Source organism: Malania oleifera, chromosome 3, assembly GCF_029873635.1.
Source record: "Malania oleifera isolate guangnan ecotype guangnan chromosome 3, ASM2987363v1, whole genome shotgun sequence".
Taxonomy (NCBI): domain Eukaryota; kingdom Viridiplantae; phylum Streptophyta; class Magnoliopsida; order Santalales; family Ximeniaceae; genus Malania; species Malania oleifera.
In genome coordinates, this window is record NC_080419.1 from 19,701,869 (window position 1) to 19,716,722 (window position 14,854).

The 14,854-nt window shown below is 37.4% G+C and overlaps 1 protein-coding gene across 1 annotated transcript in view; it reads left to right on the forward strand.

Moving 5' to 3' along the window:
- The window catches only part of LOC131151189 (peroxidase 24-like), a 31,449-nt gene extending 23,869 nt beyond the window's left edge, over window positions 1-7,580 (forward strand). The window contains exons 5-6 of the mRNA XM_058102436.1: window positions 6,790-6,955; window positions 7,180-7,580. Coding sequence (XP_057958419.1) covers window positions 6,790-6,955; window positions 7,180-7,580 — 567 coding nt within the window. The remainder of the gene's footprint in view (window positions 1-6,789; window positions 6,956-7,179) is intronic.
- Window positions 7,581-14,854: the final 7,274 nt, after the last annotated feature.

Below are 14,854 nucleotides of genomic sequence, written 5' to 3' on the forward strand. Positions count from 1 at the left end.
ATTCAATTACAAGTTGAGAATCACTCGAGACTTGAAGTCAAGCCACCCGGAGTCATTCTGATGAGCGCATACCTGCCAGCAAGGTTTCATATTCAATGTCGGTGTTGGTTTTTGGGAACTCCAATAGCAAAGCATACAAAATTTTTGAGTCATTTGGGACCATAAGGATTAACCTTGCTCCTCCTTCGGCTTTGTTGGAGGACCCACCCATGTGCAGCACCTATACATTTGGCGCCTCTGAATTTTTCATAGGACTCTTCTACCATGAAATCAGCTAGCACTTGAGCTTTGATTGCAAGCTTTGTCTTGTAGTTTATGTCAAATTCCCCTAACTCAATCGACCACCTCACCATTTTCCCAAACGTCTCTGGTCACTGGAGGATCTGTTTCAATGGCAAGTTGGTCAGCACAATTACCTTGTGCGCTTGAAAGTAAGGTTTCAACTTTCGAGCTGCATAGATGATGGCAAAGGATGCCTTCTCGGCTATAGTGTAGTTGATCTCGGACCCACTTAGTACTTTGCTTGTATAATAGATGGGCTTGTGTTGCCTTCCCTCTTCTCTAAACAAGTTTGCGCTGACCGCATGGGGAGTAGAGGCCACGTACAAGTAAAGGTCCTCTCTAGTTTTCACCTTTGTCAACAGAGGTGGGGAACCAAGGTAGTGCTTAAGTTGTTCGAAATCCTTACCTTGCTCCTCTCCCTATTTGAATTCTCTAGTTTTCTGTAATGTCTTAAAGAATGGTAGGCTTTTATCTCCAGAATAAGAGACAAATCTACTAGGTGAAGCAATCCTCCCTCTTAGGACCTGGACCTCCTTTTTCATTCGGGGGGTTTTCATTTCTAGTAACGCCCGTATTTTGTTAGGGTTCTCTTCAATCCCCCTATGTGTCACCATGAACTGTAGAAATTTTCCTGCAAAGACACTAAATGCACATTTAACAAGATTTAACCTCATTTGGTAGCAGCGCAACAGCTTAAATACCCCTTTTAAATCCTTGTAGTGCTCCTCAGCCTTTAAACTTTTCGCGAGCATGTCATCAATGTATGCCTCCTTGGTTTTTCCCAATAAATATTTAAATATTCTATTCACCAGCCTCTACTATGTTGCCCTTACATTATTTAATCTGTAAGGCATCACCCTGTAGTAGTAGAGCCCCCTTTCGGTGATGAATAACAACTTCACCCCATCTCCAAGGTGCATGCGGATCTGGTTATATCTTGAGTATTCATCCATGAAACTTAGGAGCTCGTGTCCAAATGTGGAGTCTACTAGCTAGTTGATCTGTGGAAGGGGGAAGTTGTCTGTTGGACACGCCTTGTTCAAGTTTGTGAAGTTGACGCAAATCCGCCACTTTCCGTTTGGCTTCTTCACTAAGACAACATAGTTGAGCCACTCCGAGTAGCTAACTTCCCTAAAAAAATTGGCTTTCACTAGTTTTGTTACCTCTTCATGTATTACTTTGACTTGCTCCAAAGCAAAGCTCCTATTCTTCTATTTTACGAGCCTATGGTTTGAATCTACCTGTAACTTGTGCTCCATGATTGGGGGGGTCAATCCCTGGCATTTCATCAGTCAGCCAAGAAAAAAAGACTGCATACTCATTTAGTTAGTAGGCTCAGCTCTACTTTCAAGATCTCTTGTAAGTAGCTCCCAATCTAGACGCACCTCTCCTAGTCACCACCTACTGGGATGCTCATAAGATCTTTATTGAGCATGATAATTTGCGGATATTCTCCCTTTACCTCTAGATCCTTGATGGCTAGGGTCTCCCGTGCATCAGTATTACCCTTTAATGTCATTACATAGTAGTTGCAAGTAGCTGTTTGGTCCCCTTTGACTACCCCAACCCCATGGGGGTGGGGAACTTCACCTTCAAGCGGTAGGTGGAGGTTATGGCACTGGTCGCATTGAGTGTTGGGCAACCCAATATGATGTTGTAAATTGAGGGACGATCGACCACTAGGAAGTTCGTCATAAGGGTGATTTACTGTGGAGATGTCCCCAAAGCCACATAGAGCGTTATCATACCCATTGGATGGACAACATCTCATCTGAGCCCAACCAAAGGTGTAGAAATTGGTTTTAGCTGCTCTCTCCCAATTTTCATCTCCTGTAGTACCAACCAAAAGATTATGTCGGCCGAGCTCCCATTGTCTATCAACACTCTTCTTATTTTATAGTTGGCTACTAGTAGTGACACTACTAGCGCATCATCATGAGGCTACTACACACCTACGTCGTCTTCTCTATTGAAGGTGATCTCCTCCTCTTGCCTATGTCTCTTATGATTTTTCTCTTTTCCTTGCTTCAAGAGCACCAGTTTGGCGTATCTTTTTGTGCACCTCCATAGGCAGGTTTGCCAAAGATTACCGCAATCTCCCGAACAATCTATTTTTCCCTCTGTTTTACTTTGGGTTTCCTCTACTCGTAGGTTTCTGTTTAAGGATCTCTTTTAATTTTTACAAACCATGAACTCCTTTTTATCAGGGCCTCAATTTTGTTTTTTTAGGTGAATGCACTCTTCTATTTCATGCCTGTGATCCCTATGGAATTGACAGTATTTCAACATATTTCGCTTATGCGAGGGTGCACGCATAGGCTCAAGCCATGAGACATACCCCTTTTCTTTTATATGCATTAGCACGTTAGTTCGAGGGACATTTAGGGGAGTGTAGGACTGAAACTTACTTGTGTGTCTTGACCCCCTAGAACTACTCTGCAACTTGCTGCTCTCCTACCTTTTCCTAGTTCTAAAGGTTTCACCCATATCCCTCAGACTCTTTCTTTCAACTCAGACCGATCTTTTCTTGTGTCCATCACCTCCTCCATATTGATATATTTATCTCCCCTTGAGATCAAATCTTCCATTTTGGCTAGAGGCTTCTTTCCCAGCGAGCATAGGAAGTCTCCAGGTTGGAGGGCAATGGTTAGGGCTGCCGGTGCCACCTCGTCATCCAAGTTGTGAATTTCTAGGGTTGCAGTGACAAAGCAATGTACGAACTTTTTCAATGTCTCTTTTTCTCCTTGGACTAGGCTCATTATATGGGCCAAGGTTTTAGCTATCCTACCATTTCTGATGAAGTGCCTGATAAATTGTTGTTCCATCTTAGTGAAGGAGTTGATGGATCCAGGTTTCAAGGTCTGATACCATGTCTTGGCATTCCCTTTAAGGGTGGCGGAAAACACATGTCACATTATGGCATCAGGTGCACCTTATAATTGCATTAACACGATAAAGGTATCCAAGTGATCAAATGGGTCGGTTGAGTCTTCAAACCTTTCAAAGGTAGGCATTTTGAACCTACTTGGCAGCGGGACCTCCATCACTTCTTTGGTGGAGGGCGGATCTGAAGACTTCAACAAGGTCTCTCCATAAGACGGTTTGGTGCGAGTCTCCTTCATCATCTTTTCTATTTGTTCAATCTTCTTGATCTTCTCCTTCAGCTCATTTGATTATTGTTCATTGATCCCCATGCTATTTGCGTCTTCCACCTTCTTTACAAGGTTGGTTTTTCCATTGCTCTCCTTCAGTTTTGCCACTTTTTTCATGTGATTTAGGATCTATTGGTTGATTTTTTTTGTGGGGGGGGGGGGGGACAAGTTCTTCATGACCCTTTTGTTGTAGTATCATGTTAAACATGTTTTCCATCTTCTTCTAGGTAGCTGCCATGTTTTCTATTATCCTTTAGAAGGCAAAGAATTCCTCCCTTGTCACCCTTGAATGGTCTTTGGGTGTGAAGTGAATGGACTAGGGTGATTGATCACCCGCAATAGATTCTGACCTTGAATTGGTGGTCCTTGTCATGATTCACGGACCAAAGATTGGAAATAAGATGAAAACCTCTCAGAAGTGTTCCCACAAATAGTGTCAACTGTTCCGAAATGGAAAAGTCGAGTGACCTTTGAGAAACCTTCCAATCACGATTGCTTGAAAAATAAGGAAATGAAGATGGCTTTGAGGACATGGGGTGTAACTCTAAAGGATCACTTCGATGCCTAAGTAAGGGATTTTCTAGAGTGGTTGTATGCAATAGTAAAATGGGTTAGGATGAGATACCTTTGCCTCTTCGTAGTGCCCCCTTTTATACTAGTGAGGTTTGACCCTTAGGATATTCGCCATTATGGTGCTTGGCGTGGATCACTCCGGCCATTACAGTGCCGGCATGGATCATTCTGGTCATTATAGAGTTGGTGCCAATTGCTATGGCTGAGAATTAATCGACTTGAAAGTTGACTGCCCTTATTGATGTTGTGCCTTAATACTTCTTTGTGGCAGATTGACTTTTTGACACTGATATATTTAGGGTATATCACTAGAAAAATAGCCTACCATAAATTAAGAGAAGACTAACATTGCATTGATGAGGACAATCACCATCCAAGTTAATTGCTCGGCCAGAGCAATTGATGCCAACACTATAATGACTATAGGGAATCAAATGATTCACGCCAAACACCATAAGAGCACTCAAAAATGGCGTATCACCCAGGTTAAGCTTCCCCAATATAAAAGGGGGGCGGTATGAAGAGGTAAATCATCTCATTGCAACATATTATTCCAACCTATACACTTGATTTTTGTCATGTAAAGGATGCAAACTTATAACAATTTATGGTTCTTCTTAAAGAACTTTCAACAACTACTAGGCTACTATGTGGAGGTGTACATGTTATTCTTCTTGGTCATGACAAGGTTTTTACATACCTCGATATATATGGTGGGTTTTTTATGTTAAAAACTAGTTATAAGGAAATTAAACTTAAATGAGCTAAATACATACCTTTCCTTCACGACCAAAAAATTGGAGAGAAGAGAAACAAACAAAAATGTTGTAATCGTAGCTCAATAAATTGTGCTACATTGTTCTTGAGCATTTTCATCAACTATTAGTGTGCTTACTTGTGCAAGGTAGAAGGATTATTGAGTACAAGATTTAATTAGTCATGCTACTTCCTCCCCTTTCCCTCTCTCTCTCTCTCTCTCTCTCTCTCTCTCTCTCTCTCTCTCTCTCTCTCTCTCTCTCTCTCTCTCTCTCTCTCTCTGCCTTCGTGGGATTGGAGTTGAGGCAATCCTCACCCTCTTTTTGCCTTATCAAGCCTTGGGTGGAGTCATCCCTTGATTTTAAGAAGCCAATCAATGTGCCCTCCACTTCCCCTTTTTTTTTTCCCTTCATTACAAGGATCATTATGAGGTAAGTGAACTCCTCATACATGACACACCAATTTATTGATGCTTAAAATCGTATCCCTATCTTTGTGTCCACAAATTGTGAGAATTACATGCAAGTAAGGAAAAAAAGAAAAAGTTCAAGAGACTCTCGAGTGACTTTTGAAGGCTTTTCCAACACTTAAGCTAGTATTAGGATGAGGGATTTTTTGACACTTAAGCTTAGTATTAAGATGGAGTGTGTGTGTGTGTGTGTGTCTATATATATATAACTATCTTATAAAATATCTTAGAGTCCCCTTACCATAGCTCTTAGGTTATAGGCACATACTGTATAAGTTAAATGTCTCAAATTGAAGTGGCATGACATTTTACATTTTAAGGGGTTACACTTCAATAATATACAGAGATTTAATAGCTCTTAAGCTACTCGAGGAAAATGCCCTTGATCGTGTTAGTTGGCAGAAAAGAATTAATATGATCAATGCTATTTAGTGAGACTTAAGGCTTGTTTTGTTGGACACCTTCATAATATCTATTTGTCCCAACACATGCACACACAAAAATAGTGATCTCTACTAATTAATGATTTATATGCTTTAAGAATGCTCTTGGAATTTCTATCTAACATATATGACAAGGGTTTATCTAATTAATCATCGATATGTTCTTTTTTTCTCTCCTTTTATTTCTCTATTATTGGATTTTTATCCATTATTTTTCTTTATTTTACTCCCAATAACGTTGTGACTTGAAGTGAACTATAATGATTTTAATTATTCAAAATCAGTCTAGGATCATGTTAAAAATCTGTTGGTAGTGTGCGGGATATTGATTTGATTGTATTGGTGCACCATAAACGATGTTGCCCTCTCACTTGTCATTGCTAGTGTTGTGATGAATGATTTACCTGTTAAAAAATAATTTTTTTTTATTAAATCATTCATTTTACACATACTTTTAATTAAAATTAAAATAAATAATCAAGTCATTTTTAAATATAATTAAAACAAAAATTTTCATGAAATTTTGAAAGATAAAAAAAAGAAACATTAAAAACAATATAAAATATATTTTGCCCAGTTGGGTTAACTCAAGTGGTAAGGGCAACTTGTGACATGTTCGATTTCCTCTTGAGAGTTTACCCCGGGGCGACATTGTCATCACAACCTACAGCATATAACCCCCCACCAGCCTCTTGGTTACTTATCTCTTTCTCACTCTCTGTGCCCATATGTGCACGTGTGTGTTCATGCAAGTAGGTAGGATTTAATAATAATAATAATAATAATGATGATGATGATGACGACGATGACGACAACAGTGGTGGTGGTGGCGGCAGAAAATTAAAAATCATTCGAGAAAGATATACTTGTGAGGGGTGAATACTCCTCCATGTTGCATTTAGAGCCCTAAAATTGCAATATATCACTTAAACACTTGAACCATACTGATGAGAGCTATGGTTTAGTGCGGATCCCATTTCACTCTAGTTGACTCAAATATTAACATAAAATCTTGTGATTTGTGGGTTTCAAATCTAATGTGAAAGAACACTTACAATTGTTTAATCTTTACTAGACTATGCCCCATCTTTTGACTCTTGATATATAATTGCAGTACAAGAAGTCATTATGGCAAGTAGAACTGGGTAGAAGAGATGGCAAAATCTCTCGAGCCTCTGAGGTCCTTCTCAATGTCATTTCACCATTCTCCAACTTTTCCACGGGTTTTCAAAGCTTTAAAAACAAAGGCCTCGATAAAAGAGATCTTGTGAGTTTACTAGGTAATCAAAAACCCCTTTTCCCCTTTCCATTTGCTTCAATTTTTTAGTGTTAAAAGTTTCTCACACTCGTTGCAGATTTTAAATACTTGACGTGCTCATAGATCACACATCTCATAATCCTTCATAGCTCTTCGAAAATTTAGCCAGTTGAAGTGTCATTGAAATTACTTAACCTAAGAAAAATACACTAATAAAATATAATGTATGAATTGGTGTGTGCTTAGGTGGACATACCCTGGGCTCTTCACACTGCTTATTCTTCGAAAAAAGAATCGATAATTTCACTGGAAAAGGAGATCGAGATCATTCTCTAAACGCAAGCTATGCTGCATGGTTAAAGCACGCGTGCGCTAACCGTTCGGACAAAACCACCACGGTGGGCTTGGACTTAACCCCTGCGACATTTGACACCAATTACTACGAAAACCTTAAACTAAATATGGGACTTTTCCAGTTAGACGCCGCACTAATCACCGACGAGGAGGCTGCCGAGATGGTCGATGAGATGCTCGACCTTAAATTTTTCCTCGCTCAGTTTGGAGTGTCAATGCGAAACATGGGCAGGATTGGTGTGCTCACCGGAAACAGCGGAGAAGTAAGGAAAGAATGCAACACTGTCAATTAGCTTATATATATTGCTAGATGGTTAGTTAAGGCCATCCTCCCGTGTTTTAAACTGGAACTGCTTTTATTTAATGAAGTTGTTTTGTCATTGTGTTGGAGTATTGCAATTGAATCCTCAAGTGAGAATGAAATTGTGAGTTTTAATTCATCTTTATTTTAGCCATTTAAGTATATCGTTTTATTTTTTGTTTTCTATTTTCGTACAAAGAAAAAAAAAATAAAATGCATTTTTGTTGTGAACTTAATTTTTAGTTTGTGTTATTAGTTTTGCTTGGCAATGTCGACACTGAATTCTATCCCGGGTGTTGATGAAAGGGAATGACGGTTCCTAAACCAAGAAAGGTTTGTAGAAGAGGGGGTAAAAACATATATGACTCAGAGTTGCCACCTTATTTTTTAAAAACACAGGAAAAACAAAGAAAAATTTAGAATAAATTAGTGAAACACCAGAATTCGAGTCTAGGAGTACGTTTGCACATAGGGAAGGTGATTAATTTCCTATCTTGGTGATAATTAGCCAACCGATATTCTTATTGACACTTTTCATAGAACGATTACTGCAATTACACATGTGTTCCTTTAAAAAGAAAAGATATAGAAGAAAAAATAGAAAAAAGATTCATTTTGGTTCTCCAATGCTGGTATCATTGTTTATTGGGAGCACTCCAACGTGCTTTCGAGAAGTCCAAAGTATTTCTCTTAAAGGGGTTGGCCTCAAAACTCAAGTTCTAGAGAAAATATGATGACAATGATGATAGTGGTGAAAATAGTTGCTTTGATAATGTTAGACTTATATTACTAACTTGAAAAACCAAAGTTAAAAAAGGAGACATCGGGTTTGTATTACTGATATTTGAATGAAAGTAGTAGAAACGATGGGTTTTGAAAAAGAGTTTAAGTTGAAAAGCATGATAAAATGCATGAGTTTTAGATAGTAAGGGTTTCATCCTCGACCTTCTGACATTGAGAAAAGCATTAGAAAACACATACACTACAAACAAATGCCCATTTTAGTGACGAAAATATTATTGACGAATCGAAAATTGTCACTAATAATGCGCTATCAGTGACCAAATAAAAATTTGTCACAAATATTTAAGCCACTAGCAAAGAACCTCGTATTTGTCACTAATAATACATTATTAGTGACGGTTTTGGGTTCGTCACTAAACACAGGTTTTCCTTCTCTAACGATCGAGTGAAAATATTAGTAATGATTTTCCAGATAGTAGTGACAAAAGTTTTCGTCACTAATAGTCTATTAGTAGTGATGATTGTAGACCATCACTAATAGTGACTTTTAGTGACGTTTTCAAAAAACTATCACTAATAGAGATATTTTAGTGACGATTTTTAAAACTGTCACTGAAAATTTCCTAAAATATTCCCCTACTCCCTAACCTCGCACAAAATCTCCCATGTATCCCAAATCCCTATTCTCTCTCTCATGCTCCCATCTTGCAGCCCCTCTTGCTAGTGCATGCGATTTGCCCAAGAGCTATCGCCGCCGCTATTGGCCAGCTATTTGCCGCCTATAAAGGCCATAGCCTGTACCGCCTCTCACCGTGCACCACAATTGTTTGCTGCCTATTGCATCCCCATCACGTCACAAGCCGCCTGCCGCTTGAGGAGTGTTGTAGGCCACTTTGACTTTACGAGTATAGAATCCTATGTTCTTGTTTCTTTGCTTTCTTGTCTGGCTTATTCTATGTGTGGATCGATGTTCTATATTCACAATAATTTTGATCTTTAAGCATGATAGTATTTTATTTTTTTAAATACTAGATTGGATTTTCAGTTTGATGGTTTGGGTTGTGGATTGGATTGGGTCAAGGTGAGTTGGACATGGTCTAGGTTTTGGGTAGGTTTAGGGTTTGTTGACTTGGGTTAAGTTGACTCACACGCACCACAGTTACATAGTGCAATTGGTGATTTCAGTTGAATCGATTTTTTTTTCAGCCTAGAAAGCAAACAAACTAGGTGGAATGTCTGTATAAACTGAGACTGAACTGACTAGTATGGTTGGTTACCTAAAAACTTAATTAGCTTAACTTTTTTAAAAAATTTAACCATCCAAGGTTCCATATTATTCATTGAATTTCACATACGTCTCATTTTATGGCTTTTGTAAAAAAAAAATAAAAAATAAAAAATGAAAGCATTCAAATTAGTCAAACTAGGAAGTAACAATTCATAAAAGAAAATGCAAATTTGTAATGTTGTAAATTCCAAAAAAATTAATAATAAAAAGGAAAAAATAAAAAATAAAAAATAAAACTAGCAAAGGTTGTGCAGTAGCAGAGCAAATAAAACTACAAAAAAAAAAAAAAAAGTCTTTAGTGACAATTTCAAACTATCACTAATAATATAAAACTGTCACTAATACTTATTAGTGATGGCTTAGTGATGGTTACAGAGTGATGACTAAAACAACAATCACAACTAACTATTAGTGACGGTTTCAATTTGTCACTAAAAGTCTAAGATCGTCACTATAACTGACACATTTCCTCAGCTAAAAATCATCACTAAAGACATACTATTAGTGGCGTGTTCCCAAATCGTCACTAAAAGTCATACTATTAGTGATAGTTTTCAAAACCTTCTATAAAATTCGTACTATGAGTGATGATTTCATTCCGTCACTAAACGCCTAAGACCGTCACTATAATTGGCACATTTCATCGACTAAAAATCGTCACTAAAGACATACTATTAGTGCGGGTTCCCAAACCATCACTAAAAGTCATACTATTAGTGATGGTTTTCAAAACCTTCACTAAAAGTTGTACTATTAGTGACAGTTTTGAGACCATTACTAAAAAGCCACTATTAGTGACAACTTGAGAATTCGTCACTAATAGTATGAATTTTAGTGATGGTTTCAAAATCGTCACACAGTCACTATCTTAACTTTTAGTGACGGTTATAGAACCGTCACTAAAAGTTTAAAATAATTAAATTTTTTTTAAATCACCCATTAATCCTTATAAAAATCTTTAATTAAATTTTTGCACACATAATATTGAACCAGAATTAATGAAAAAATCGTAAATTGTTCAGAAAATGAAAATATATACATAACAAATTGTTTAAAAACATCGTATATACATGATCTATTCGAATAACAAAAAATACAAAAAAAACAATTATCTATTCAAATAACAAAAAAGATAGTTGCATTCGACTGTAGAGCTCAGCATCATCCTCATCTTCACCAGACAGATCGCAGACCCTACAAAGTAATAATTATATAAAAAATCAGTATGTAACGTTTGAATATGTATGCACTATAAGTATGTATGTACAAATGATTTGATATCAAGAATGATCGAACATAGTACGAAAAATAATACAATTTTATACAGCTAAGTTTGATTAGTGGGATTTGACCTCACTCAATTTGGACCTTGTATGCCTGACTTGGACACCTGAGTGCTTAAATTAATTAAGTTTGCTATGTTAGCTTCTAAGCACATAATTGTTAATCAATGAGAAGTTTTTGGGCATCGTTAGCTTTAGCATGTCCAACTCAATGTCATGGATGTGTCAAGACTGGCCCCACTCGGGTTGGACCTTGTATGCCCGACTTGGACACCTCAGTGCATAAATCAACTAAGTTTGCTAAGTTTGTTTATATTCTAACTTTGCTTCTAAGAGTGTAAAAAGCTCTCGGGGAAAAGTTTTTGGGTACCATCAACTCCAATGCGTCCAAAAATATCACGAACGTGTCAGAAGTGACCCCACTCGGTTTGGACCTCATATGCTCGACTTGGACACCTGAGTGCTTAAAATTAACTAAGTTTGCTAGGTTAGCTTCTAAGTGCATAATTTTCATCCAAGAAGAAGTTTTTGGGTACCTTCAGCTTCAATACATCCAACGCAATATCATGGACATTGCAGGACTAACCCCACTCATTTTTTACCTTGTATGCCTGACTTGGACACTCGATGTTGAAAATCAACTAAGTTTGCTAGGTTACCTTCTAAGCGCATAATTTTCAATTGGGGAGGAGTTTTTGGTACCATCAGCTCTGATAGATCCAGTTCAATGTCATGGATATTTTGAGACTGACCCCACTCGGTTTGAACCTCGTATACCTAACTTAGATACCAGAGTGCTTAAATCTACTAAGTTTGCTAAGTTTGCATGTATTCTTACTTTACTTCTAAGTGCATAAAAAATTTTCGAGAAGGAAATTTTAGGCACAGTCAACTCCAGCATGTCTAACTCAATGTCACGGATGTGTAGGGACTAACCCTAGTCGGGTTTCGGCCTCATATGCCCGACTTGGACACTTGAGTGCTTAAAATCAACTAAATTTACTAAGTTCGCCTCTAAGTGCATAATTTTCAACCGGGGAGGAGTTTTGGGTACCTCCAGCTCCAACGCATCTAACTTTTTGGGTATCGTCAGCTCCAACATGTCCAACTCAATGTCACGAACATTTTGGGACTGACCCCACTCTGTTTGAACCTTGTATGCCCTACTTGGATACTTGAGTGCTTAAAGTCAACTAAGTTTGCTATGTTAACTTCTAAGTGCATTATTTTCAACCAAAGAGTAGTTTTTAGGAATCGTTAGCTCCAACGCGTCCAACTCAATGTTACGGACATGTCGAGACTGGCCCCACTCGATTTGGACTTCATATGCCCTACTTCGACACATGAGCACTTAAATCCATTAAGTTTGTTATGTTTATTTATATTTTAACTTTAGTTCTAAGTGCGTAGAAAGCTCCCTAGGAGGAGTTTTTGGCCACTGTCAGCTCCGACACGTCCAACTCAATCTCATGGACGTGTCGGGACTAACCACACTCAGTTTGGACCTCGTATGTCAGACTTGGACACTTGAGGGCTTAAAATCAACTAAGTTTACTAAGTTTGCCTCTAAGCGCATAATTTTCAACCGGGGAGGATTTTTTGGGCATCGTTAACTTTGATACACCTACCTCAATGTCATAGACATTTCAGCACTGACCCCACTTGGTTTGGACCTCGTATGTCCGGCTTGGAAACCAAAGTGCTGAAAATCAACTAAGTTTACTAAGTAGTAGTCAATTTGTGAGAACTCGATATGATTAATTTATTTAATTTTTATTTTATAGTTAAGATTTTGTATTTTATTTTATTTTACATTTTATTTGTAGACAAGAAGTAGATGAATCTTGTCATGACCTGAAATTTCTACTTTTTTTTTAATACCATAACTTCACAATCCATTTAATATATATATATATATATATATATTATATATTATATATGCAGCGGAATCATAAACATCAAATCTAGAATACAATACCAGAGTTCTAGTACTATTATATATAAGTTCTCCAAAATGTTACCACAATCTCAGGTGTACAGAACATCTCTACATACAAAACAAATCTCACTAGCACTTATTTTCAATAAACTAACTACGCCCTGCTCTAGAGCGCTAAGCTCGATCATCCCGAGGTCCTAAAATATGGGAATAAATATTAGGGTAAGACACCTCTCAGTAAGACGGGATAGGTTATCATCAATGTGTGACAACATGAATTTTAATATAATAAAACACATCCATTTAATCATTAATTTCAACTGAGAAAATGTATAAAATTGTACTCACGCATATATATATATATATATATATATATATATATATTGATAACACTTACTTTTCTCAAAACATGTTCAATTTCAATAAAATGCCTCCATGCAAATAAACCAACATATATTCATAAAGAACTTCCCACATAAGGTTTTCCTAGCTAACGTCATGCTTCCCCCTATGGCAAGGTTGTGCAGCCTGAAGGTTGGACTTAACCGAAGCTAGCCACCACTAGGCTAAGTCAATTTCAATATATGTCTGTAGTATGATTGGTCTACCGCAACTGGTCCGAACCCAGGGCAGTCAACATCTCTTCGCAGGCCCAATCGAATGTCAATCACCAACACCACCATAGCATATTAGTGTGGTTGCACTCACTCCTTCAATTTTGTAGCTACGGTCCTACAAGCTTTTGGTTCAAATTAAAAAGAAGGTGGTGATTCTAGGGTTGGAAGTGCTACCTGCCATGCGAATATTTATAGTTAAATGTCAAGAACAAGTCAATCTTGTCTCAGTCTATAGAACAAGATTTAGATATGGGAGGGGAAACTTCATTGATGAATAGGATCACTAGCTATGACCATTTTGTGTTAAATGACAATTTGGAGAAAGACTTGTCCCCAAGAATAGTTGTTGAATTTAAGAGTTATTGTGTGATCCCAAGAGGGGGCTGAATTGGGATTTAAAAATATTTTGCTAATTTAAACTTCACTGATTCACCACATTAAATCTCATTTAAAAATTAAAGTGTGCATGAAAAATAAGAATGACAATATATAAACATTCATACACATGCGGAAATTAAAATGTGGAATTTAAATGAGAGAGAGAGAGAGAGAGAGAGAGAGAGAGAGAGAGAGAGAAAGAGAAACAAGATTTGTTATCGAGGTTCGGCCAATCTTGCCTACGTCCCCGCCTCTAGCCAAACTAGCTTAGAGGATTCTACTACTTTTGCTCACTTACCGGGTGGAGTGACACAGGTACAACCTCTCCCTACAAGGTGAGGTAAATCCCAGCTCAAATTTTGGGACTGAGCCACAATCTACAACCACACCTTACAAGATGGTGCTCCTAGTTCTCCTAACTGGGTTCGGACCAATTCGGTGCACGTTACAGGTCAGTGCAATCCTCTTCCGACCACACACCGGGAATACAACAATAATAAAAATTTGCGTACAACGAGAATGCTTCTCAGATAAGCAAAGATGTACACAATGAAAGCTTTGATATGCACTCTCAAATGATTTAAAACTGAAGCTCAGTAGAGTGTGGTATTCCTCTCAAAATATTTTTCAAGTAAACCAATGAGAGTATGGAAAATGATTTTCTTTATGAAAATGACCTTTTAAAATTTAATTTAAATAAGGCTTCCAGGCAAAATATATGAAAGTGAATATTAGTTTAAGCCATTGTCAAGAAGTTTCTCAAGCACTATATATATATATATGCTCAAAGCATTCTTGAACTAACCCATAGATTTTCTCCAATAAAAAAAATTTCCAAATAAATGAATAGGAGAAGTTAGGGTTTTCATTTAAAATGATTAACCTTTATAAAAAAAAAATTCAATGAGGTTTTCTAGCAATATATGTACAAGATTAAATATATGCTTAAGCCTTCAAGACAATTTCAAAATAAATTTCTCCAAAATGTTTTCAAATAAAAGTTATGAGAGAAATTTG